Below are 25561 nucleotides of genomic sequence, written 5' to 3'. Positions count from 1 at the left end.
TATTAGATCACCAAAGCTAATCCCAAAGGTTTCCTCGCCCTAGGTGGCGACACTGTGCCATCTAACCGCCATTGGGGAAATCGTTCCTTATTAAATTAAATTTGTCGTTATCAAAACTGAGCGCAGGGTATTAAGTAATTCGTTGATTTAAGTAATTGTGACAATATTTTGTATTTTGTTTTCATTTTTCTGTTGGTATTTTTGTTTTTGTGTTGTTGTTTCTTTTCGTTTTCAGTTTTGTTTTATGTTGTTTTCTGGTGTTGTTGTTGTTGTTGTGTGTGTGGGGATCGCGGAGCTTGTTTTTGCGGCGCATTTTATAGATGAGAGATTGTTGTTATTGTTGGTCGGCCGATCGGTCGGTCGGTGGGTCGGAATGCACTTGGAGTTCGATTCAAGAGTCAGCTGGTTGACACCTAAGGGGAAGTGGTGCAAGTGAGAGAAAGAGAGAGAGTGAGAACGAGAGTGGAGAAAAATGGGTGTGGCAGTGTTCATCTGTCTGAGATGTGAATGAATGTGAGTAAGTGAGTTATACTTACATTCGATTTGTAGTCAAAGACTCAAAGTTGGCAATAATTATTAATCTTGATTTGTTTTAAAAAGTTATTTATATTGCAATTTCAATTGCAGTTTTTTATGGGCATTTAAGTAACTGGGATTTTTTTCTTCTATATAAATATTCGATTTAACAAAGAGATGTTTTATTATACATTATATTCATTCAATTGTAGTTGTTCAATATGAATCAAATTGTCATTTGGACTATAACTAAAGTGTAGACACAAGTATATGAGAGATTATGCTGCATGAGTAGACATTATTATTATAGTCTGATTAAAATAGTATTCGTTCCACTTTTCTCCTTTTTGATTTACTGTTTCTATTCATTCCTCTCCCAACTTCTCTCTCTCTCTTTGGCTTTGTGTACTGATCTTTGTACTTGACTTGGGGGACTCTTGATTATTGGGTCTCCAATCAAATTTATACCTTATCTATTTTAAAGAGGAGGGTTGGGTCGCAAAAAACACAAAAAAAAAAGAAGAAAGAAACAAACTCTAAATACGAGTATTTAGAAATGTCTTCATACATACTAAAAGTCATTGTAGATTCATCGTTTTTGCTGGTGTACTTACTACTAAACGTTATCTTGTTTACCAAACTGAATAGCAAATACAACAACAATAACAACAAACACTTACAGTCACCTATATATGTATATGTATATCGAGTACATTCGGTCAGTGGTTGGTTGGTTGTTGTTGTTGTTGTTATTATTATTGCTGATAACTGGTAGAAAGACAAACGAACTAAAGATCCAATGTTCGAAACGATCGAACGAAGTACGAGCGCCTTTTGTCTCTGGCCATTAACTAAATGTATCTTTAAGATGCATTTTGCCGTCATAAAGTGGTTAAACAACTTACACACACACACACACACTCGCGGAACGAGCAATAACAAACCTATACACACTTAGATGTACTTATATATATATAAAAGAGAGATAAAGAGAGAGAGAGAGAGCCTATGGCCGATCAATAGATATTCCAAACAATTTGTTATAAACAATTAATTTATGTCAACTCATTGACAATACATTTGATTTTAATAATTTTTGAGATTTTCTATAAATATTTTAGCTATTTGTTTTGGCTCAATTGATCAATTTCATCTTATTGTTAGTAATTTGCACACAAAACGAATTCTACATCTAATTGTTTGACTAACACTAGCATTTTAAACATACATATTTTAATTCTAATCAATATTTAAACAATTATGCGCCACAAAGCGTTTCCATGAGGATCCATGCCAAATTGGCAGGCTCTGAATCTGTTTCCAGTTTGCAAACGATCCCAATCTTTGTCTAAAAAAATTAAACAAAAATAATAAAAACAGTTTATAGAACTTGTCCTAAAGTAAACTATAAATCCAAAGCCAAATCTGCGTAGTATATAGGATATATACAACAGATAAGATTGATGTTTTGTTAAGTCTATTTACAGAGTTCAGCTCATAAATTGAAACTGGTATCGCTTCACATTTGATTAAGAATTTGCATCAAACATTCCTAACCTATTTGGAATTTTACTTATGATAAGATTAATTAATCATAATCAACAAAGAATCTGCAGTAGATGAAATAATAATCAGTCCAAACGAATCTCTTGAAATTTCAATTTGTTATGGACATGAATTAATTGTATATAGTTAGACTAAAGTTTAAATTGTGCCAAGAGCTAGGAAAATCTTTGTGAATTGTTTGTAATAAATTTGAAAATTGTCATTTAAATTGTTTGCTTACCGTTGCATGATGATGCTGCAGGCGGTTTTTTGTCCAATTAAAGGTAGTTGCTGCAATTCTTTTTGAGTTCCATTGTTAAAGAGTCGCAAGATGTTTGATGAAATCTCTTTAGAATACTGTGAACTCTGCGATTTCATGGCAATGCGCAGACTCTGGCGACGAGGTTGCATTGCCTGATCATTGGATGTCATTAGCTTTCGACTGCGAGTAGTCAAACGTGCGGCACGCCGTGAAGTTGGTCTTCTGGTCTCATCTGCGGGAACTTTCTCTTGGACGGGTGCATTGACAATGGTAGAGTCCAATGAAGTTATGTCACTTATTATCGATATGGGCGCTATGCCAGTTATATTTGTCGGACTGCTGGTAAACAAGGGGGGAGCTTCGTTTCCCAATTGCTCCTCGTTTATCGAGCAAAGGGTGGAACTGCATTCGTAGCTGAGCACTGATGAGGCCTGCCTCAGTCTTTGTTCCTGTGTGATTGTATGTAGTTGGCGTTGCAGTTCCTCATTCTTCATTTTCAGCTCTAGATAGTCTGCGTATGTGGGGAATGGAATCCGATTGGACATGCAATTCGAATCATCCATTAATATTGGCTGCTGCCGCATTCTAATAAATTCCTGTCGAGTACTGAAACACAAATAAAATATTGATATAGAAACGATGTGATGCAATGATAATGGTTTAGGATTCCAACTGACTGCTCTTTAGCCTTGGGTGTCAAACCCATCTCGGAGCGGGTGCGAACAAGTGAACTTTTGAGTCTTTTCGGCGGTGAACAGAAGCTGGACAAACCCCTGTTGTTGCTGGTGTTGTTGTTTAAGGGTCTCGGGCGCTTTATTGCCGTCGAGCTGGGCAAGGGTCGCCGGAAATCAGTGGGCATCGTAGTCGTAGCCGCAGCGAAGCGCTGAAAGTGAAAGAAATTTGATACGGAGTAGTTTGAGAATTTGCGGTTATTGATGGTGGGTCGATTGTTGCGGTTATTGCGTTAGTTTCTATATAAGCAGCTGCTCCATGGAGATCACTATGTGCTAAGGCGTTGTGCAAACATGTCAGTGGTTGAGTCAGTTGATAGCGTTGGCCCAGTGCAGCTGGAGATGAATCTAGCGGAGGGAGATATGCAGATATTACCCGTAAGCGCACTGCAGGACCCTAAGGAGGTGCAGAAGGAGCAGGCGGAGGAAAATGAACGCTTGCTGGAGAGCAATGAAGAACTGGAACAGATTGGAAATGCATTGGAGGAAGATCCTCTGCCTCAGCCAGAGATTGCCGAGTTGCGAAACGAACAAACTGAGGAGAAGCAAGCCAAACAATTGGAAAAAGAACCACTGGACGAGGGATTGGATGAAAAGCTGTTGGAAGAACAACAAAACAAGGTAATACAAGAGGAACAGTTAGAAATAACGATAAAGGAATTGCAGAAAGAGGAACCTGATGAGGGGATCGATCAAAGCCCGATGGGAAATCCACAAAATGAGGAACAATCGGAGGAATTGCTTAGACGCAAATTGATTGAGAGGAAACTACAAAATGAAGAACTCCAAAGGCAACAGTTGGAAGATTGTGATAAAACACAAACAGAAGATTCGTTTATATTAGAAGAGAGTTCATTGGAAGCAGTAGAAAAACGAGTAGAAAGACATCTGGAAGAACGATTAGAGGAAGAGCAAGAAGTTAGTGTCTGTGAAAATGAAAAAGAACGAGAATTGAATACAGAACAAGAAGCTAGGCCAGAAATTGTAGAACAACCTGAAAAGGACGAGGAAAATGAAGGAACATTGGCTATAGATCAAAAGGAGGTGGAACAATCTAAGGATGTACATTTAACTGAGCCCGATAATCGAGTGGAGAACACAGAAGAAAAAGCTTCTCAAGTGTCTCGTGAAGAGCAAACGGATTTGCCAAACGACACTGTACGACAAGCTCTACGGGAATTGTTGAAAAAACTTTGGCCCGATCGCATATCAACTGAATTCGAACTGGAGCGGGCCAGCGCCAAGGGTGACAACTACTTGGGCGTCGTCTGGCGCATCTGTGTGAGGCCGGAAGGCAGTCTGGTGCTCAAGTTGCCACCACAGAATAGCGTGAGGCGCAAACAGTTTTTCGCCCGACCCTGCTTTCTACGCGAATCGTTGGCCTATGAGAACTTTCTGCCTCTTGTGGCAGAGTTTCAAGAAGAACGAAATGTGCCAGTTGAGGAGCAGTTCACCCAGTATGCCCGCTGTCAGGCCTGTCGCCTGGATGAGCCCAACGAGTGTATTGTGCTGGAAGATCTGTGTCGCGCCGGTTACGATTTGCATGATCGGTTCGCTGAACTACCCGTCGAATGTGTTCGTTTGGTGATGCGAGCCTATGGCAAGCTTCATGCCACATCTCTGGCCATGAAGCAGCAATGGCCGGACCGTTTGAAGCATTGTCAGAGTCTTGTGGATATTTTCGAACAGCGGCGGGACGATCATTCGTTGGGCGTGTACTTCGAGAATCTTAAGCAGAGTGCCCTGGGCTCACTGTGCTCGGTGAAGGATCATCACTATGTCGAACGCCTGGAGGCATATTTTGGTCTTGGTACATTTTTTGAGCTGCTTTTGCCATTGATTGGTGGTAAGAATTGTGAACCGTATGCCGTTGTCTGCCATGGGGACTGCTGGAACAACAACATCATGTATAGACTCAGTAAACCGGAGCAGGACAACGACAATAAAGGGGGACGACCACTCGATGTCCGTCTTATTGATTGGCAACTAATGCGTTATGCTTCACCCATTACGGATCTGGCATATTTCTTTTTTAGCTGTACATCTAGAGATTTTCGCAGAAAGTATTACAAATCCATGCTGGAGACTTACTACACAGAAATGGCCCAACAATTGACTAGGTTAGCTAGAGGAGATTCCAAAGTAAATGCATATTATCATTCTATGTCTCTCTCTCTCTCTCCCTTTTAAGATTGGGTGAGTCAGCTGATGAGCTGTTCCCCTTGCAGGCATTCAATGAGCAATTGCAATCAAAATGTGCTGTAGGTCTGCTCTTGGCCATGATGGTGTTACCAATTGTCACTATGCGTGGCCAAGATGTGCCCGATTTGCAGGCAATAAGCGAACTCATCGAAGCTGGCGGCACTACAAGCCTAAAGGGAGCTGGTTTCCTCGGTTCTGGTAATGAGGACCTCTATAAGAAGCGCATGCGGGATGTCATTATGGATTGTGTGGACAATGAATACATTTAGTTAGTTTCTGCTGATGCTGCTCATACCTTGTGTTGTTGTTGCTCTTGTATAAGGTTATTCTGATCTCTTGTGAGTTTCAGTCGCTTGGCTCCCTTGGCAAAATACAAAGTGGAATTCGTCTCAGCAAGATCGCAGGCATGCGGACTGATGCAGGCCAATAATGTAAGAAATGAGCGGGCATTGAGCGATTCTGTGGATTAAAGTACACCATTCGAAATATATACTATGATGATTTAATCCAAAAAGAAAAGGATTTACCTTGTAGCACAGTGGTTAGGATACTATCTCGATAGGGTATAACAGCATGGCCAGAGGACATGGACATTAGCACCTTGTTAATGGAAAGTAGGCCGTGATTAATATAGACACCCTCCTGGCGGGCAATGCCTTCATGGCCTGTACGCCGAACACCCTCCGAACCGGCCAGATCGACAATATTGAAGCGCACCGATTTGGAGCGATTGGGCCGCAGGATATAAATGGTGAGAATGGCATGGGAACGTGAGCTATTCTGGTTCATATTGGTAGGCCGGACATGACGATTCTGTGTGCCCACTTTTAGCACATGCAGCAGATCATCCTGACTCCGAATGGCCAACTGAATGCCACCATTAAATCTCTGGCCGCGCGAGCATATCTGGGTTGATTGTGTGCCAAGCAGTTCGTAGGCTTTTTCGTTGTAGACTTCGATGAAAGAAGCGAATACTTGAGCAGAAATAATGCGGTTCTCCTGTTCCTGCGAGAGACTATCCAATATGGCTTTGAGGCAGCGTGGAGCAATCCCCAAATGTTGTTCGTCACAGAAATCACTGTAGGCCAAGCCCATGGAGTAGCTCTTGCCAGTTCCCGTTTGGCCATAGGCCAGGGCTGTGCAATCAATGCCGGCCATAACTTTGTCCACCATCGGCTGGATAAGTATATTGTATAGGTCTCTTTGAGACACTGTGGGTCCAAAGGCAAAATCGAAGCTAAAAGCATTGTCACCCACAACAACTGAGTTGGCGCACTGTGGTGGATAATGAACAACGCTTTCATTTGTACTAAAGCGACCACTTCCACGGATTGTAATAGGTGCCTCCTTTACTGCTATGCGGACGGTACTCAATTTGTTAGCGTCCATTTTAAATTTAAATGCATTTCGCGTCTAACTGTAGCCGCTAGAGATGGTACGTACATTGATAGTTTTTTATTGAACGAAAATATCGATAGCATTGATATTTCACATTTTATTCGCACTCTGGCAACGCTTTTCTATCGATTTATAACACTATGTGCTGCCAGACAGTCGGAACACCGACAAACAGTTACGAACTCAAATGTTATTAAATTTATAGTTCAAACTTGCAATTTAAAATCATAACGTAAAAATGATTATATTAAGAATTCACTAAATTTTCTCCTCTTGCTCCTCATCCTCTGATGAGTTCGAGGTCCATTTTATAGATAAACAATAATACGATCAATTTAATAAATAACTTTTGTTCATTGAAAACAGATGTGGGCCGGTTAATTGTTTTTGTGCTGTATAAATAGAGTTCGTTGAAAACCCGAAATATATTATTAAAGCCCAAAATGTCAGAGTCATCGATTACGTTATTATGGCTTTTCCTCCTCAGTCTGGGTATAAGCCAGCTTGTGGCCAACCAGGAAGCAAATCGACCAATTCAATGTGGTCCACTCGAATGCGACTGGCGACAGAATCCCCTGTGCCGATGTGAGTCATTTTGTGTGGATTTCAGCACTCGTTGCTGGAAACTGCCAACAGGTTGTCATTGTCAACGAGGCTATGCCAGAAATGCACAAGGATTTTGTGTTCCATTGGCTATGTGTAGATGAAAAATTCTATTCATAAATATGAATACAAATATTTCGCATTGAAGCCCTCAATGGATTACAGTCTTAAATATAAAAAAAAATACTTTGATTTTATTTTTGTAAGTTGTTTAAATTAACTGATCGAATGCTAAAACAATATACAAATGTAGCTACATACAATAAACTCTATATAGGCTTTGAAATTATTGTTAATTTGATACTCTCGGATATTCTAGGAACTTTCGGATGAACAAGAAAAATTCATAACAATTTTGTTGTCCCACAAGTAAGTCCTAAAGTAAGTTAATTTATTTTAAATTATTCTACATAATGAAATTGAACAAAAATACATTTTCTATTTTAGGTACGCAGCAATCGTAGACAATTTCTGCCCGATCTGCAACAGCCACCGCCGCAAAGGACGGCCAATCCCTCGCGTCTGGCACGACTGCAGATAAATTGTGGAGCAGCCCGTGTGCCCGGAGTATAGCACACTTGTTCGCAAATTGTTTGTCCAGGCTTGACGGGAAACTTCACCAAAGGACAATGTCCGCCGTGGAGGATTTGTGCGAAACTTGGCCGCAGGACGCACAAAGCCAGCACTATGATATGCATGGAAATCATGTTTGGTTTTCTTCTCATCTGCCTGGGCAACCAGCTGTATTTTATACTATACCACAGAAGCCAACGATGAAACAAAGGGCCGCAGAGTTAGCAGCAGTAACAGCTGTTTTTTTGTTCCTTTTTTCTTGTTTGTTTTTGTTGTTTTCGTATATTTTATTGTAATTTGCACCAACAACAATAAATTATGAGCATGAGATAAAAAAAAGAAAACCAAATCCAAATTGAACTGGGCGTAAATTAAAAACAAAAACAAAACGGGCAATATTACGAGTACGAGAGTAACGACCGCAGCAGAGTAACGGCGGAGGAACCACCTGACGTGCAGACAACAAAAACTAAAAGGCTCATTGATTCGAAATGAAAGGCAGCACCGACTTCGTGATACCCTGTAGGCCGATGGCAAGTAGTTAGAAATACAGTGAAACCTGTCGCCTGGATTTTTGTACCCATTTGAGAGAGTTTTTCTCATAACCACATTGCGTATACGTGATTTTATTTGGCTACTGCTGGATTTCTCTGTTTAACTGGATTATATGTATTGGTGTCTCGGGGACACCAATAGACCCCTGCATTTTGGTCATTTCTGATTACGAAGTATATCCCGGACAGCAAAAAACAAAACTAAGAGCAAACAATTTCTCAGGACGAGCCTGCGTGCCGAAATCAAAGATAACGACTCATCAACGGCGTCATAAAAACGTGACATCAATTTGATGGCTCGAGACTCGTCGGCGGAGGAGGGCGAGAGGGGATTTCAGATGGGAAGAGGCTTGTGGGAGGGTGGGGATGGGGGTGGCAAGGCATTGGTGACCAACGTCGACGTCATCGTTCACGCGTCGCCAGGCAAAAGGTCACGGAAAAGGCAAACGGCAAACCAGCCATAACTACAACTACAACAACAACAACAACGCGTGTAAGACAAGAAAAAACACAGCAGCAGCAGCAGCAACAACAACAAATACAATGACAATACGGTGAGGCATTCTCTACATGTTGTTGTAGAGGAGTGACAAACAGACAGAGAGAGAGACAGAGAGAGACCAAAAAGGCAACAACAACATCGAAAGAAAGGAGAAAAGAAGATGCCCCCGACCCAGCACCAGAGCCAGAGCCACGACATAGAGGACAACAAATATTTTCACAATAAAATTCTTATTGATGTTTATTCTTGTTGCTCTCGTTGCCGCCGCTCCCGTTACCTACTACTAGTCGTATCCTGCTGCTCCTGCTACTACTGAGGCTGCTGCTCCCTTGGCCATAGCCATGAAGGCGCCAAACAGTCCAAACACTCGCAAAAAGCACACACACACAAACACCAAATGTAGATTTGGGGATGAACTTTTGAGGCACAACGAACTCTCGCTTCCCTTACTCCCTTTTTGACTTTAACTTTATATGGCCTTTTTTTTGTTTGTTGGTTTGTTTCACCTTCCCTACCTACTCTTTGCTTTTCTCCATCTCATCTGGTTGTTGGATTTTTCATCAGGCAAATGTTTTTCTTCTACTTTACTCGCTCTTTTTAGTTGGGCATTCGTCAAGAAATAATTTCAAAAATTCGGAGAGAGTAACTTTTTAACCTTGACTTTTCGAAATACATTAGACCAAACATTAGCTCGAATTGCATATGCCATTTTGCATATAGTTTGAGAAAGGGTATCAGAAAAATATGAACAAATGTAATGGCATGGTAGGCGACAAAATTGTCAACACTGTTATCCGTTTACGAATTGCCAGGTTGCTTTTAGGAATTTGGATCTTAATTTTCTTATTAGAGAGTAATCCTTTTATTTGGAGGAGGCGTTGGCAACATTTTGGTTAATTGTTTTTGGTTTATTTTCAACCACATTGCAAACTATGCTTAATTCTTGATAAATCGGTAGGAAACTGACTAAAGTACAGTATGATACAGATCAAAAGCTTCTTATGGACTGTTTATTGCATACTTCAGGGTGAGGGGGGGTCTGAGTTTCCCATTCCTTTTCACAGACCCCGATCCGTCACTAAAATAGAGTCACTTTTTCATCTCATCTGTAGATAAGTGTGAGATGAACTTTAATGTAGAAATTCTCAACTAGTTTTAGCCTCTATAAAATAACTTGAAAGTTCTCAAGAGACAGAGACAAGAGACTTTGTTTGGTCCAATACATTACCTGAGAGAGAGACATTTGCTTGAGTAAACTGAAGTTAGTTAAACTTGCTTTTTCTTATACATATATATTTCCTTTTTTTTTTTTTTTGTGTTTGCTTTAATGTATTAAGGTTTTCGCTTATAATTATTCATTTATCAAACAGTCTTTGTTTGCCATTTATATTAAAGAAACGAGATGATGACAAATAATTCCTTCGCATTGAACATATACAACTCCAATTTCGGATTTCAATAATTGATGTGCAGGCAAAACCAAAGGGAAAAGGCATACAACAACAACAACGACAACAACATTATGAAAAAAAAAGAAGAAAAGGCACAGGAAAATATTTTCGCTACGTTTCTTGCCATTTGTACTTTTACTTATGGCCATTTGTCTGATTAATTATTGAAACTTTCCCCATGGACGAGCATTAAAATTCATTTGATGCGTTTCTTGTCGCCTGGCCAAAAACCCGGTATTACTTGTCGTTCAACACTACCAAACTCAGTCAAACTCTACCCCCCTTCCTCTCTCATTCAAGACGTGGTGGCTGAAAATGGGGGGTGTGGGGAATGGTAAATCGCTCAAATAAGACTGTTGACATCGGAATATTTCAAGTATTTATACAAGTTTTTGCGTTAGTTGCAGCATAAATAAATAAAAACTCGAGGATTTTCGATTTGGTTATGGGAATGGTTATGGTTTTATACGGATCGCAGAGTCGGGGGGGGAGTGGATGTTAGCTGGCGCCAGTTGTCGTTGGCAATGTTATCGCTCCTTGCCACACCTACCCTACATCCTCTCAGGCATGCACAGAGTTGATTAATCGTCGCTCCAAATCACGTACAACAACGAATGTCGCAGGTGAAAATGTCGTCGTGGTTTGAGGGTGGAGGAGGGTGGAGAACAAAACAAAACAAAAAAAAAATCAAAAAAAGAAAAAAACTGAACATCAGAAGGGGAAGAAGCTACACCGTAAACAAAATCAAAGCCCCAGAAACAATCAATTCAAGAGGAATCCATTGGAATATGCGGGCTTATGTCTGACTTCTTTCTGGCAGGCCGATGATTAGAATGAACTACATGATACTTTGTGTTTTAGGCGGTGAGATTAAGTACTTATTAAACCACCCTCTTGCTCAAGTAGACAAAGAGATGACAAGTTCTAACGAAAATATTCAGGGGCATATGGTTTATAAGCTAGTTAATAATACTTAATAGACAATATTAATTGAAAATTTAGCCAAGCTTAATTCTTTGTTTGCTTGTTTGTTTGTTTGTTTGTGGTGTTTCTTGTTGGTTAACGTTTCGGCCAGTGTAAATACTAAGACGTTCTGTGCGTTTGCTCTCTGGTTCTCGTACGCATTAACATAAATAAATCACTTACCGCCATCAATCAGTCTGTTTGCATTTGCGCAAGCAGCCGCAACACCAGCTACTCCAACTTCCACAAAACTACAAAGGTTCAAATGATGCCCATCTCTCTCGCTCTCTCTCTCTCTCCCAGCCACCCCCTCTGTGTCTCTCCCCTTTTCTATTTCTGACCAAAATTAGTCGAACTAACTATGAGACTCTTTGTGTGCTTTGTTGTCGCTGCTTTTATTTTATGCTTACGCGCATTTTTGTTTGATTTATTGATGTCTCGACTATTAAGCAATTAAGTTTTGGGCCAACCACCTTGGCCATAGCATTCAAACCGCTGACAGTTCACCCACGACACCCCAAACCCCATGAAATGTTTTCGTTTTCTTTTTTTTTTTTTTTTTAGACATTTAAAGCCTTAAAGTTGGAAAACAAAATGTAACCGAATGAAATACAACGTGACAGAAGGCCAGAGGAAAGTTTGACCAAAAACTTTAAGAAACAGAAAAGAATGACACAAAAAGGAAACCACCAAGCAAACAAAACTTGTAAACTGGCCCAACAGAAAAAAGAAGAAACTGTCTGAACTTGAGGCACGTATCTTTGATTTAAAAATATTTACAGCATTAACAAAAGAAATTAAGGAATTCAATTTATTTGCTGACCAACGCCATAAATGCAATCATAAAATATATTGGCCAACACTTTTTCTTGACCAAACACTTGGCCGGAAGTGGACAGCTATAAAATGTGTGCATAACTGGAACACACAACAAAAAAAAAAAAAAAACAACAATAGGCCCTATAACAATAGCAACAACAACAAGAAGAACAACAAACAAACGGAAACTTTAATCATAAGCAAACTCGGGAATGGGGACTCCCCTGCCCCCATACCAACGACTTTTGCTTATCAATTGCCCAGGAAAGTATGCTACGAAACACACACACTCAAGTGAGTGAATGTGTGCGTATGCGTGCTTGTATAAGTGTGTAGATTGGCCGATAGCCTAGCCTGAATTCATAAACAATATTCTACATGAATTGTTACGCCCTCGCTTCGTCCTCGCATTCAATTGCTAAGCTCCCCTGCCCCCCCTCTACCCACTCACACTCTTTCACCCTATCAACTTGCCACCTTCGTGGGCATCACCTATTACACAACCCCTCCACCACCCTCCCCCTCACTCATTCCGTTTTGACTTTTATGATAAACTTATGTACTTCAAGTGCCTGCGGGTGGTTTGATTAATTCATTAAGTTTGCACTTAATGCATCAAATTTACTTTGCCATCGTATTATCAAGCAATTGAATTTTCAATCAAGTAGAATCAAGAAATCATCAAGCGAAATGCAAAAGTTGCCGAGTCAAGTAAAATATTTGCGATTTTATGCTTAATATATATTTCAAAAATCATAGATATAGAGGAGAATTTAAATGGAGAGAGAGAGAGAGAGATGTAACCTAAGGTTAGTCTCGGCTTTAATGCTTTAAGGATATACTTGCAGACTATTTGAACAATAAAGAACAGAAAGGAATTGACATTCTGTTGAAAAATTTCGTTAACCTTTAGAACTTAAGGCTAAAGAGTCTTTATATAAAGATATAAGAAAAGACTCATTCTATGAATAAGATTTTTGATTTGAATAGTTATGGCCTTTTTTGAGCTTCCTCTCCGATATAATGAAGAGAAGGAGTAAATCAAAATGAAGCCAAAGCAAAACAGATTTGTTACACTTTCAAAGCATCTAAAAATCAAAATAAATTAACAAAATCCGACTGTTAAATTAGTTTATTATGATCATTATTTCATTTCATTCAGTTTTGGTGAACTTTTTGTTTGTTTGGTATGAATATACTTATGAATATATATTAAATGTAATGAATAGAAGGTACATATGAAATACGAGTCGAATATATTACATGAGCATGGAAATAAAGTGCATAAATCTTGCGGCTTTTCACAGATTTCATTTCCTGTCTCTGCTCTCACTCTGTCGCTTGTTCTGTAGACAAGTTTGTTTTGTTTTGGATGGCTGGGGGGAGCCCAACCTGCGTGCCGAACATTGAAGCTTTCCAGTCTAGTCTATGTTGTAGCAGGACCGTTTGAATCTTCTTGTACCATCTCCTCTCCTTGCACCCATGCTGGCGTCTTGCCGCCTTCTTCAGTTTATGTAGCAGCACTAATGGCGCTTTATTATTGGCAAAGTTACTTCGAACAGCTCCATGTTCGCCCCTAAAGCATTTGGGATGCTCCACTGCTCTATTGCTCTACTCCAGCCACTGCCACTGCCATTGCCACTGCTATTGCTATTGCTATTGCTATTGCCATTGCCTTCACCTCACGCACACGAGTGTGCTGGGAAGAAGGAACTTTCCTCTGCCTTCCATTGCGGGTTAGCCAATTTATATGGAAATAGATGCGCGGCACATTTTCAATGCGGATTTCACTCATACCAGCAGAAGAAACCAGGAAAAACAAAAAAGCAGACAAAAACCAAACGAAAAAGGAACGCAAAATCGATTGGCCCGGAAGTTTAACGGATTTTACTTTTATTTGTAGCTCTTCTTCTCAGTTGCCTGTTCTCTGTCTCCCGCTCTGGCACTTTGGGCTGATGTTATCCTCACACTTATTTTTGTGTGCTCCTTGCTTAAATACAGAAAAGCCAAGGCAAATTCCAAACAAAGGGCTACAAATAGTCATTAAAGTGTGACCCTGGTCAATTGCTGATGTAAAGTCCCAAAAATAGAAAGCGACCAAATCTTATTCTCCCTTCTTTCTCGTTTCTTTTTTAAACAAAAGTGCGTACGTGCGTTGTTTTATATTGTATGTATCTGTATCTATGGGTGTGTGGATTGGCTGATGGTGCGATGGGTGAAGGGGTGTGGGGATATATTACCTATAGCCTCCATTACCGCTATTCTTCTTTCCTTTTGCCACTGATCCGTTTCCTTCGTTCGGTAATTGGTTTTCGCATGGCTAGCAAATAGCTAAGGCAGCAACTTCTACAACCATTTTCCTTCCCCTCTCTCTCACTCTCCCCCGTTTGCTTGTCGTCTCGTCTCTCGTCTTTTGGCTTTTCTATTGATAAAATCAATTACACAATCATATGCCAAGCTCAGCGGCACGCCCCACGTCACCTATAAAGTCCGACTCAGTCGCGTCCACAATGTTCCTTCTCATACGACTACCTCAACTCCAATCCCCCTCCCCCGCCCACCCCTTCTGACACTTACCACACGACTTTCAATCAAATCAACCGCGCCAACAATTACCCACGCCTCCCACATCAAAAAAAAAAAAGGAAGGCAGTGCACACAGAAAAAAAAGATGACTCACGCGGAGTTGATCGATCTGCCAATAAATGAAAATTGTCATACTTTTAAATGGGTTAACCAATTTTGAACAGTGTATAGCAGGGGACCCAAGCCAGTCCCTGCATTTAAGCGTAACAAATGAAGGTTAAATTTCCATTCGCCAGGGCTGGCAAAGCTTTCAACAGGAAGGAAATAAAAATATTAGCTACAAAGAAAGATATTCATATTTGCTTAGATGGGCAAAGACAATGCATAATATATATGCCTATATATAGTTTTTTGTTGCTGCTTTTTTTAATCTTCATTCTTTTGGACAGCCCTGGCACGGACAAGCTCACGAAGCAATAAAAAGCAAACACATTGGCTCATTTTTTGGTTCTATTCTTTTATTTTTAGCACTCACTGTGCAGTCATTCGAGCTGCTGCTGTTGCGGCCACACAAGCGGGGGGCGGTAATTGGTGGGTGTGGGTGGCGAGGGGGGGGAATGGGTGGCTGTGGGTGTGGGTGTATGAATTGCCGCATGGGGTGCGAACATTTTAAATGAATTTTACGCTTGATTTTGGTTTCAATTTCAATTTGGTGAGCTGACTTTGCTCCGCTCCGTCGCCAGGTGCATTCCCCGAGATGATGATGATGATGATTTCAATGGCTAGAAACTCACAAAACTTGCTGCAAATAAAAGTTCCAAGTGTTTGCCAAACGGACAGACAAATTGTGGTGGTGGTGGTGGTGCTGATGCTGCTGGATGTGTGATGGGTGTTGAGGCAGGTTAGTCAGGTAGTCAGTTAGTGGCAACTTTAAATTGAGTGACATTTTGCCGCAATTTACTGTGCCGAAAACTTTCTCTCTCTCTCTCTCTCGGTGTGTGTGTGTGTATAAAGATCTTAGCTTTGATTCTCAACATTTTCCTCTCTCTTTTACTTTCAAACTTCATCATCAGTCTTCCTTTTCCCACGAGAGAGAGAGAGCAAGAGAGTAAGGGAGAGTAAGCAACATCCATCAAACTCTGCAATTTGTAAGGACCTTGTTGCATGTGGCAAGTGTCACTTGTGTGCCAAAGTGGAGTATAGACTGTGTGTGTGTGTGTGAGAGAGAAAGAGAATTGGCAAATTGATTTTGCCCAGCAATTGTTATATAAGTACTTTCCCCATATATAAATGCTACATGATGCAATATCAATTACAAACACACAAATTCGTCTACGCTAGCAAAATGCTATTCATCATAATAACATGGTCAACATTATTGCTGCAGATGAATTTGTGTCGAAGCAATCTATTGACCATAATAATAACAAAAAGTCTTGGTCCAAATACATATTTCGATTAGTAATAATAACAATAAAAATATTAATTGGAAATCTTAAATCAATATTGTTTATATTTGACCATGGTCAGAGTACAGAGTTCTGGACTTTTGCCTGCTGAGTATATATAGAGTAGTCCTGGAGAGACTCGAGCATCTTCGGTTCGTATTTTCTGTTTTTTGGGAATCGCTTCATGCCAAGATGACTCATCTTCCGACTTGCATCTGTATAAGGTTCCATTAAGTTGCCATTGAAGAATCTAGAAATGGACTTTAGCCCAGGCATGTCCTTCTTGTAAGTCTTTAATGCGGTTTGAACCGTTTTAAGTTTTTCTAGTTTTTGCCTTGTTCGATTTTTCGAGACTTGGCTAACTAATACATACAAAATTTCTATTGGTGCGTGGATTTTAAATACATTTGCTGGTTCATTTCGTTTGTAGAATTTTTCGTATTTATTGATTGGCTTCTGTCGTTTTAGGTGCTTTGTTTTTTGTAGTTGTTGTTGCTTGAAGTCATTTGGATTGGGTTGGGTTACTGTTTTTTTTTTTTGGTTGTCCTTGACTTTTGCCTGGCGCGCACTTTGCAAATACTTTTTGGCAGCCTCGTCGCCATCAACTGACCCTTTCTCATGACTCCCCTCACCCTCACCTCATTACAACTCAAGCCCCAAGTGTTTGGAAATAGTTTTCTTCTTCTTTTGCACGTTTTGGCCGAGTGACTTGGCTTTGTGTGTTTATTTCGGCTTTGTTTCCGTTTAGTTGCCTTGAAAAATGTTGCACTTTTTTTGCTTTCTTTTATTGTTGTAAATTTTGTACTCATTCACCTTTTGTTGTTGTTGTTGTTAGTTTGAGTTGAGAGACCATTGTCTATTTTGGATATTTTTATGGAATAAGCAGACACACCCACACACACACACACATTTTTCGCACTCCCCCGCCATGAAAATGTTTGTTATTTAGCCCTTGGACAAACAGTTTGTCGCAAAAGTCATTGGCGCACTAATTCTGGATTGTAAGTAGGTTGTTTAAAGCCAACTTTAGGCAATTTGGTTTGCTCTTATGATAATCCATGTTGAAATGCTTTCACAGGTGACAACACAAGTCGATCTGTGAGTGTTCAGAGTGAAGAGAGACGCTCATTCTCTCTCCTGTCTTCATGAGAAAATGGCCCGAAACACTTTTCGATTGATTTACTGTACTAGCCACAAGGTGGTGCAATATATTTATAACTCACTGTATAACTGTTTGCTTGGCTGCTTTTACTGCTGCTGCTTCTGTCTTTTTGCTTCCTTTATGTGTGTGTGTGTTTTAGTCTTTTTCCCAAAGACATATGCCAGAAAGCAAAAGTTGTATATATATTTTTAAAAGCGTTTTGCTTGAATTGCCCCAAAACACACACACACACACACGCGTATTAAATATAAATGCTTCGTTTATGTGTGTGTGTGTGTGTGAGAGAGTGTTGGGTGTGCTTCGAATATGAAATTTGTGGCAATAGTGAGTGTAGGTAAGTAAATACATTTTTATTGTAGTGAAAAAAAATGCCTGTCCCTTTTTTAGATAGATGTATAAAAAATTTAACATGACTAGAAAGTGAAAAGTTTTTCGGTTTTTTTTGCTAAAAAATTACCTCAAAAATGTAAAAATATTTATATGCAAGGTACGTGAGTGTGTGTGTGTGTGGTGCCCTTATTATTATTTATTCCATTTAAATTTGTATTATGTTGTTTTTGTTTCTGCATCCTTTCTGTTTTTTTTCTCTCTGCTAATTATTAAGCTTATTTCGTTTTGGGCACTCGTTGCTTCTCTTCATTTGGGTGTTTTTATTTATGCATGTTTGAAACACACACAACCACACACACACCTTCTACTTACACACGCCCACGTGGCGTATGCGTTATTTGCCCGCAAAAGTATGCTAGAAAAATATATATAAACGAGCATTTTTTGTTTTGAACTGTGTTTTAGCTTAGCTTTTGTATATGTGTGTTTGTGTGAGTGTGTGTTCTCATTGTCGCCTAATAAATCTGCTTGGCTATAAATAAATGGACACACAAGGTTAATGTGAATCAAATGAAACAAACAAAAAAGTATGTATGAATGAAAGGGCGTGGCTTCCACTGTTAATGCTTACCATGGCAAACGAAATCAAAGTATTTTCATTATCCCTGAAAATTACATTGACCAAGGAAACTCGATGGCAAAACTCATTTTTCATAAAACGCCAAGCCAGAGAAATTGAAGAAGGAAAATCATCAGCAGCAGCCGCTATAATAGAGGGAGAGCGAGAGAGATGCAGAGCGAGAAAAGAGAAGAGATGAGAATAGAGAACGCCTAGAATCTTGCACATTCTCCTTTATTACCATTTCCAACATTCATTTTCCATCATTCCACCAAGTTCTACTTCATATTCATGAAATGACTTTTCTGCCGGTCGCATTAAAACAAATTTGCATTATCATTTGATTTTCCTTTTGACGTTGTGGAAAAGTGTAAAGCAATTTAACGGACCATGCCTAAAAGGCATACCACACACACACACACACATACTATGTAATCACCGTTGACTCTCCCTTCCTTCCTCCACATGAACTCTCCACCCTTCCCTCGTTCTCTTTCTTTGGGCCATCTACTGGCACATAATACAAACTCAATTAATAAAGTTTACGGCCGCAATGAGCGGAAAAGCGATGTTGATGAGGCGCATAAAAGCGTGTAACCCTTAAGCAAAAATCTACCTCAAAGGATGGAAAACCTTTTGCCACAAAATTCTCTTGACAATCGCCTTTCCATTTCCCTGTGTGTGTGTGTGTGTGTGTGGGTGTAATTGTTCTCGCCCCGAAGGGGAGTCGCTATTGAATGGTCAAGCAAACATTGATGAGGCACTCGAAAACATGAAAAACAAAAAAAAAGCGAAACAAGGCGAAAACAAAAAGAAGAAAAAATGTTGAGAAACACCAAAAATTATGTAAATGAGGCGAGGAAAACAATGCAAATCCTAAATAACAATAACAATTCACTGCTGATAATCTAAGCCAGGTAACAAGCCTAAGCCCCGGATTCCCGACAAGCGCCACCACCCCCACCCCCCATTTGGGGCATGGTGTGGGTGTTGAAATGAATTTGGAGGGGGCGTCCGGCCATTCCACAAGTAACCAGACTTCCGTCACGCATTCCTAGGGCAAAAACTGTAACAGAAAAAGCTCTTCCGCATGCTTCCCACCATTTTCATTTCATTTCTTTTTTCTTCGTTACGTTTTTTTTGTTTTGTTGTATGTTAATGAATTTATGTATTATTATTTCTCTCTGTGTGTGTTGTTGTTTCTCCCCTGGTAAACTCACGCGGTCTAAATTAATTTAGCCACCAAGGAGGAAACCAAAAAAAAAAAAAAAACAATGTATATATATATAAAGGAAGAAAAGTAGAACCCAAAATGTAAGTCGTAAAAGCCAAACATGCGCCAAACAATGCGCATACGCCATGTGGGATGTTACGGAATGTCGGCAGGACGCGCATTATCGCTCGTAAGGGGATATCAGTCTAAATCAACGACATCATGTCAGGGATACATCCAACCGGAATGGAAATTTGCTTTGGCAAAGAGCCTCCAGAAAGCTGATCAGATTGAGCGCCTTTGCTTGAAACTAGTTGAGAATTACAACGAAGGGAAGTGGAAAAAGAGGCGGCCATTACAAGAGGGAGACATCAAAGGACTTAATGATGATTGAAATATATCATTTATACTTGTTAAAATGTAGAAAATTTCATTTGACAGCCCTGGTTAAATAACTCGTTCACACCAAGACGGAATAAAAATTTAACCAAAACCCCTCCAAAAGAAAAAAACGTCGGAAAAAAAGAAATACGGGCAACAAAAATGTCTCCCTTTGGACGTTGCACGAACGCAAGCTAATTACAACAACAATGCCATGCCTCATGCCCGTTTCCTTTTCCCTTACCCCTTCACAACCCCCTCCCCTGGCTAACCGCTGTACCTGCACCTCTCCTTTCTCCTAGTATGTCCCTGCAACATACAACAAACAACAACAATTCGTTGCTGCTGCTGCTGCGGCTGCTGCTGCCCGCCCACATCAGCTAATTATTTAAAATGCTCACAGACATTAAAAAGCACTTTCGCCTCGAATGATAATCACAAAACGCCTGCCTGCCTGACTGCCTGTTGTCCTTCTACAATGTTGTTGTTGTTGTTGTTGCTGTTGCCGCTTTTGGTGGCTTTTTTTGATAATGACGCTGATTAGTCAGCGCTTACGACAACTTTGAAATGTCTTCTTGTTTTCATTTCGTTTCGGTCTCTTGTTGGGTTTTCTTTTTCCGCATTTGGAAATTGTCAACGCGTCTAAATGGGGAGCTGCTTCTTATCTACGATGACACAAGTCCCAAGCTATAAGAAGGATGTTAGGGGTGTTTGAATGGGGTGGAGTCCCTCACGGTGGCGCGGTACAATGAAGCCAGGGAGTGTTTGGCGCATAAAACTTTAAAATCGAAACATTTGGGGAATGCCATGACGCCATTGAGTTAGTTGGCCAAAACAGATGAAAGTAGTTATGCCACAGTTGATAGAGATTCAAAAGTGACACAACATCACCGAAGTTTAAATGCCCTAAGATCGTAGGAAGATACGGGGTAACTCAGTTAACACGGCCAAAAAGGTTTTCCTTTCTATGTTACCATAAATTCTTAACGTATTTTCAAAACGATTGTATCTCAAGCATGCTCATTCTTACTTTAACTTGTCTGACAAAAGTTGTTTCTTGACATGGTTAATTGGCAAAGTTCTTTTTAATACTTGAGTGCCTGTAAATACAATAATGTTCCTTCCATTCGATTAGAGTTCATTTTGGGAGAGAGAATGCTAGAAGAAAGTCAAATGAAACTGAAAGCAATTAAGTAATTTTCTCACCTTGCTCAGAGCAAGAGCAAATATCTGCTCATTCTTCTTCATTCATAAGCACTTACTCATCAAAAAGAAATGTACGATACCCTGTAGTCAAGCAATATGCAAGAGTATATCAAAGAGAGAATAAGTCTGATGGTTGAGCAGTCGTTGAAATGAATATAGGATAACATTAAGTCAGTCAAAGACATTTGCTTTTTAATTTGCAAATTCAAAATTTGAATTTATTTCATTTGTCTGCAAGTCGTTTTATATATTCATGTGTATGTGTGTGCGTGTGTGTGTGTGTTTACCCATAAAATTGAATTCACAATTTATCAAATTATAATTTAAAGCATTTTACTTGCAATTAGCTCACTAGAAAATGAACACAAAAACGAACAGCATCTTTGTTTGTTATTCTAAGCTAGCCTGAAATATAAGCAAATAAGCAAATGAAATGTTTGAACAATTTTTGTGTTTCTTGTTTTTTGTTTATGCCCATCAAATAAAAATAGTCTTGAGTCCATTGGCAGGCACTTCAGGGCTATACAATGTGAATACTCAGATAGAAATAATATATATCATTGTCGATGTACGTTTTTGTAGGAAAAAGTAAGGAAAACAGTTTTCGCCATTGAGCGTCAATCACAAAAACCATAAAAATATGGCCAAATGAATTAGGGTAATGGAAATTTTCTAAAGAAATTTACATATTTGCCTATTAAAGTTGTCACTAAATGAATCCGAATGGTTAATGAGTTGATCAATGGAAAAGGAGAAGAAACTTTTTAATGGATGGAGAGAGAGAGAGAGAGAGAGAGAGAGACAGACAGAAAGAGATACTATTCAACCTGCAAGTTAAGTAACCTAAATTTGTACAACTTTGTTTTATGTGTGTTACCTGTAGATATTGCCCAAAAATAAGCATTGAGTCAGAGTCACATAGTAAGCAGGAGACACTCGTCATTCTAAGTAATTACATTTCTCTAAATCGTGGCAATTCCAAGCAAGTTTTAGGCACGCAATAGGCTCCAATAAAGACCTACGTAAACATATATATATATATATATATGTAAGTATTATATATAACGTCATGCTTTAGAGCAATTTCTGGTTCGCATGGTGTCTTATACTCTGGAAAACACTCAACCTCAACTAAGTGAAAATGGTTTTGGTTTTTTTTGTCGTCTGTGTGTGTCATATGAAGTTTATATAGCTAATGTGGGCCAAATCGAATTAAAATCGAATTTATTGAGAGACAATTAAATTGAAAATGCATTAAAAATTAAGAGTTCTTGTTTTTTTTTGGGCAAAACTTTACCATTTCAACCAAATTAACACCTCATAGTGGGGGGTAACTATCTCCCTCTTACCCACTTCTTGTGTTTAAGTGTGTGTGTCTGTGTGTGTCCCTATACGACTCATGGTGCTGGTCGAGTCATAAAAAAGCTGACGCGGCCACTGAGCAATTAACAAGCGTAGCACCAACAACAACAACTAAAACAACAGCGAAATGTAAATTTCTAAACTGAAACTCTGCAGCCAGGAGAGGCCACCCACCCAATCAAAACCCGAACCACTGAAAACCACCAAACCACCCACAAAGTGGGCCCCAATAGAGAAATTCTTTTCTTTTTTTTTTTTTGCTTTCTGCTTTACTGTGCGTGTGTGTGTGTGTGTGTGAAGTTACGTCATTGAAAGACACGCAATGGGCGAAAATGTTTTATTTTATTATTATGATGTGTGTTTGTTTGTAATTCTTTTCATTCAATGAAGTTTATATGTAGTTTTTGTTTTCTCTTCGTTTCGTTTCTTTTCTTTCTTTTTGGTTGTGGCTGTGGTTCATTAGTTTTTTGCCATTTGATTCTTGGGGGATACCTGCTCTATGGTTGTTAACCTGCTCTGGCTTGGAGTAGCGTAACAAAAGGCTTTCCCATTGCGATTTTCTTGGTTTTTTGTTGTTGGTAGCTCTTGTAGCTTTTAACACATATACCAATGCAATTGTAACACACATACCAAGACACAGTAAAAGAGACACACACACAGAGAGAGAGAGCGCGAGAGAGAGTTGGTTACAGAGGAAGAGGTGAAAAGCTTTCTCTCTCTCTATTTCTCGTTCGTTTGCCAAAGACTGTGTGTGCTTGTAGCTCTGGCCTGCATTAGTGTGTGTTATATAAGTCTCTCTCTCTCTCAGAAATTCACCACTTGGCCGCAAACCACCACAAGCAGGAGCAGCAAGATATTCACCTTTCAACAAGAGTAACAACAACACACACCATTTTGTTGATAGTCGCGTTGCGAGTTGGTTTTTCTTTACTTTTCCTTCGCTTCTTTTTTGTGCCCAATGCCTTTTGTTGTTGCTGTAGTTGTTGTTGTTGCTCTTGCTGTTGCTGTTTTCGTGTTTTTTGGTTTTTTGGTTTTGCCTTTTCAATTTCAGTTTCAGTCGTTGATTTGACCGCCAAACAAACGCTAGGCCAAAACGCGTGTGCGCTTAAAACTAGCTACACAGTTATAGCACGAAACCAAAAAAAAAAAAAAAGAAAAAGAAAAATAATAAAAAAAAATTTACCAGAAGGCACACACAGAGAGAAAGCCAAAGAGAAATAAAAGAGTTAGAGACAACAAATTAAAATATTTAAAAATATTTAATTTAAACTATAAAACAAAACCAAATATTATCAAAACCAAAAACCACATAAACACTAAGAGTCAAAAACTCAGAGAACCCAAAGAGGACGCAACAAACCGCAATTTTTGTTAATGTTTTTTTAAGGCATTCGAATATTTTTTTGTTTTTTTTCTCTTTGTTGGTTTTCTAAACCAAAAAAAAAAAAAAAAAATAAAACCAAAGGAAAAATCTACAAAATAAACAAAAAACAAAAACAAAGCCTACTAAAAAGGCGAAAACTAATGCAAATAAGTGGAAAACTAAGTTAAAAACTAAAAACAAAATAAGAAATAACATAACATAAAATCGCGTGAAAAGTGTAGCATACTTCTGTGCGCAACTGTTTTGAATATTTTGAAAAAGGTTTTCAGTTTTGGTTAGACGTTGGAGCGGTATGTGGGGATAGTGGCGAGGTCTGGCAAAAACTTGACCCAAATTTACGTTTTGCATAGGTAGTTGGAAGAAAGAGAAAGAGTGATAGAGAGAGAAAGAGCGAGCGGGTGAGTGTGAGAGAGAGGTGTGTGGTTTGCTTGGTGGGGGGTAAAGACTGTGCTGCGGGCTGATGTGAGACAGATAGACAGACAGGCAGGCAGACAGACGGGCAAACAGGCGTACGGACGGGCAGACAGACAACGTGCAAGGATTATGTAAACACACAAATAAGTTGTCTCTTCTCTACCTTCCTCTAAGTCTTCACTTTTCCCTTTTCACCCACTTTACTGTCGTCTCATATACTTGGCTTTTGGACTTCGTCAATGGACGCAATCATCTTTCCAACACACACACACACACACATGTATATAAAACACCTACAGACAAGCATCCTTGCAATCATAAATGCCTTAAAATCCCTTCAAAATCCCAGCCACATTTTGTCATTCATTCCTCTTCTCTTCTGTTTATCGAGTAAGCCCTTTAAATCTGCAAATAAATTTAAATAATTTTCAATTATTTCAATAATTGACAATAAAGAAAAAACAACTAAATGCCACAAATCATTTAGGGTATATAATGCTTATGCTCTTGGACTATTTCACAATGTTGAAATTGAATTGTTGAGCAAAAGGACATATCAGTTGACTGTTATTTTCTAACGAATGTTCTGAACTATTCGATATCAACTGAATGGCTTCTACATATTTTATTCTCGAGATACTTTCCATCTGTAATTTATATAATATTTTCCTGTATTAGGATCTAAAATTTACAGAAATATAGTTTACAAAAACGAGAAAAGTGAGAGAGAAAAAGAGAAAAGTCTTTAGATAAAAGTTTGAGTTACTTTTTGACGATGATGATTTTAAAGTTGTTAACAGCCGATTTATTCATACTCTTATATATGTATATAAGTTTGATGAAGGTTTAACAAAATTATCAATTCCTTTGCTAGCATATCACTTTTGTGATCCTTCTTCCTTTGTAATGATTCCTAAATTTGACTTAAATAGTAAAATAGTAGACTTTATAATAAATATCTTTGATTTTAGTAACTCAGACTAATAGAAATTTACAATTTTTAAAAAGTTTTATAATGTTTTTTAAAATTATATATCGCCATCATCCGAATAAGTGGGTTATTAAGGCATAATCGAGTGATATACTACAGAATTAAAGTTCATCTTATAAGTGATAATCCTTTAGTAGATATCAGTGGCAAATCTGGGGCAGTAAAATATGTTATAATTTTCTTAGTAGAAGATTGAATAGTTTTCATTTTTTTCATAGGGTCTATAAGTCATTAACCCAAATGAATTCCATAAATCTGTATTGCGAAACCAAGAAATTGAACAATGATCAATTACTTAATGTAAGACTGAAAACTACAAATGGAAAATGTCTACTCCTCACTTTTTGTTCTTTAAGTTGTACTCTTTACTTCTCTTTATATACAAATGTCCATATTTTCTATTGAG

At 38.9% G+C, this 25561-nt stretch overlaps 4 protein-coding genes across 4 annotated transcripts in view; 3 read left to right on the top strand and 1 right to left on the bottom strand.

The window, feature by feature from the left end:
• Positions 1 to 1250: 1250 nt before the first annotated feature.
• nod (no distributive disjunction) lies at positions 1251 to 6686 on the bottom strand. The gene is made up of 5 exons (XM_068303731.1): positions 5784 to 6686; positions 5552 to 5715; positions 3001 to 3206; positions 2303 to 2929; positions 1251 to 1864 (listed from the first exon to the last, which is right to left on the bottom strand). Exons 1-5 carry the CDS (start codon positions 6643 to 6645, stop codon positions 1756 to 1758), a joined length of 1968 nt encoding a protein of 655 aa, XP_068159832.1. The 5' UTR covers positions 6646 to 6686; the 3' UTR covers positions 1251 to 1755.
• On the top strand, positions 3322 to 5789 carry pkm (Pinkman). Its single transcript, XM_068303730.1, has 2 exons — positions 3322 to 5174; positions 5246 to 5789. Exons 1-2 carry the CDS (start codon positions 3349 to 3351, stop codon positions 5523 to 5525), a joined length of 2106 nt encoding a protein of 701 aa, XP_068159831.1. The 5' UTR covers positions 3322 to 3348; the 3' UTR covers positions 5526 to 5789.
• A 411-nt stretch (positions 6687 to 7097) lies between the features above and the next one.
• On the top strand, positions 7098 to 7404 carry LOC137584955 (uncharacterized). The gene has a single exon (XM_068300568.1). The coding sequence runs from the start codon at positions 7098 to 7100 to the stop codon at positions 7359 to 7361; it is 264 nt and encodes an 87-aa protein (XP_068156669.1). The 3' UTR covers positions 7362 to 7404.
• A 482-nt stretch (positions 7405 to 7886) lies between these two features.
• LOC137584945 (frequenin-1) overlaps positions 7887 to 25561 on the top strand; it is a 36194-nt gene continuing 18519 nt past the window's right edge. Inside the window, exon 1 of the mRNA XM_068300556.1 lies at positions 7887 to 7964. Coding sequence (XP_068156657.1) covers positions 7887 to 7964 — 78 coding nt within the window. The remainder of the gene's footprint in view (positions 7965 to 25561) is intronic.

This window comes from Drosophila tropicalis, unplaced genomic scaffold (assembly GCF_018151085.1).
Source record: "Drosophila tropicalis isolate 14030-0801.00 unplaced genomic scaffold, ASM1815108v1 contig_158, whole genome shotgun sequence".
Lineage (NCBI taxonomy): Eukaryota > Metazoa > Arthropoda > Insecta > Diptera > Drosophilidae > Drosophila > Drosophila tropicalis.
Note: the sequence above shows the minus strand (reverse complement) of the source record. Positions and strands in the feature narration are given on the sequence as shown.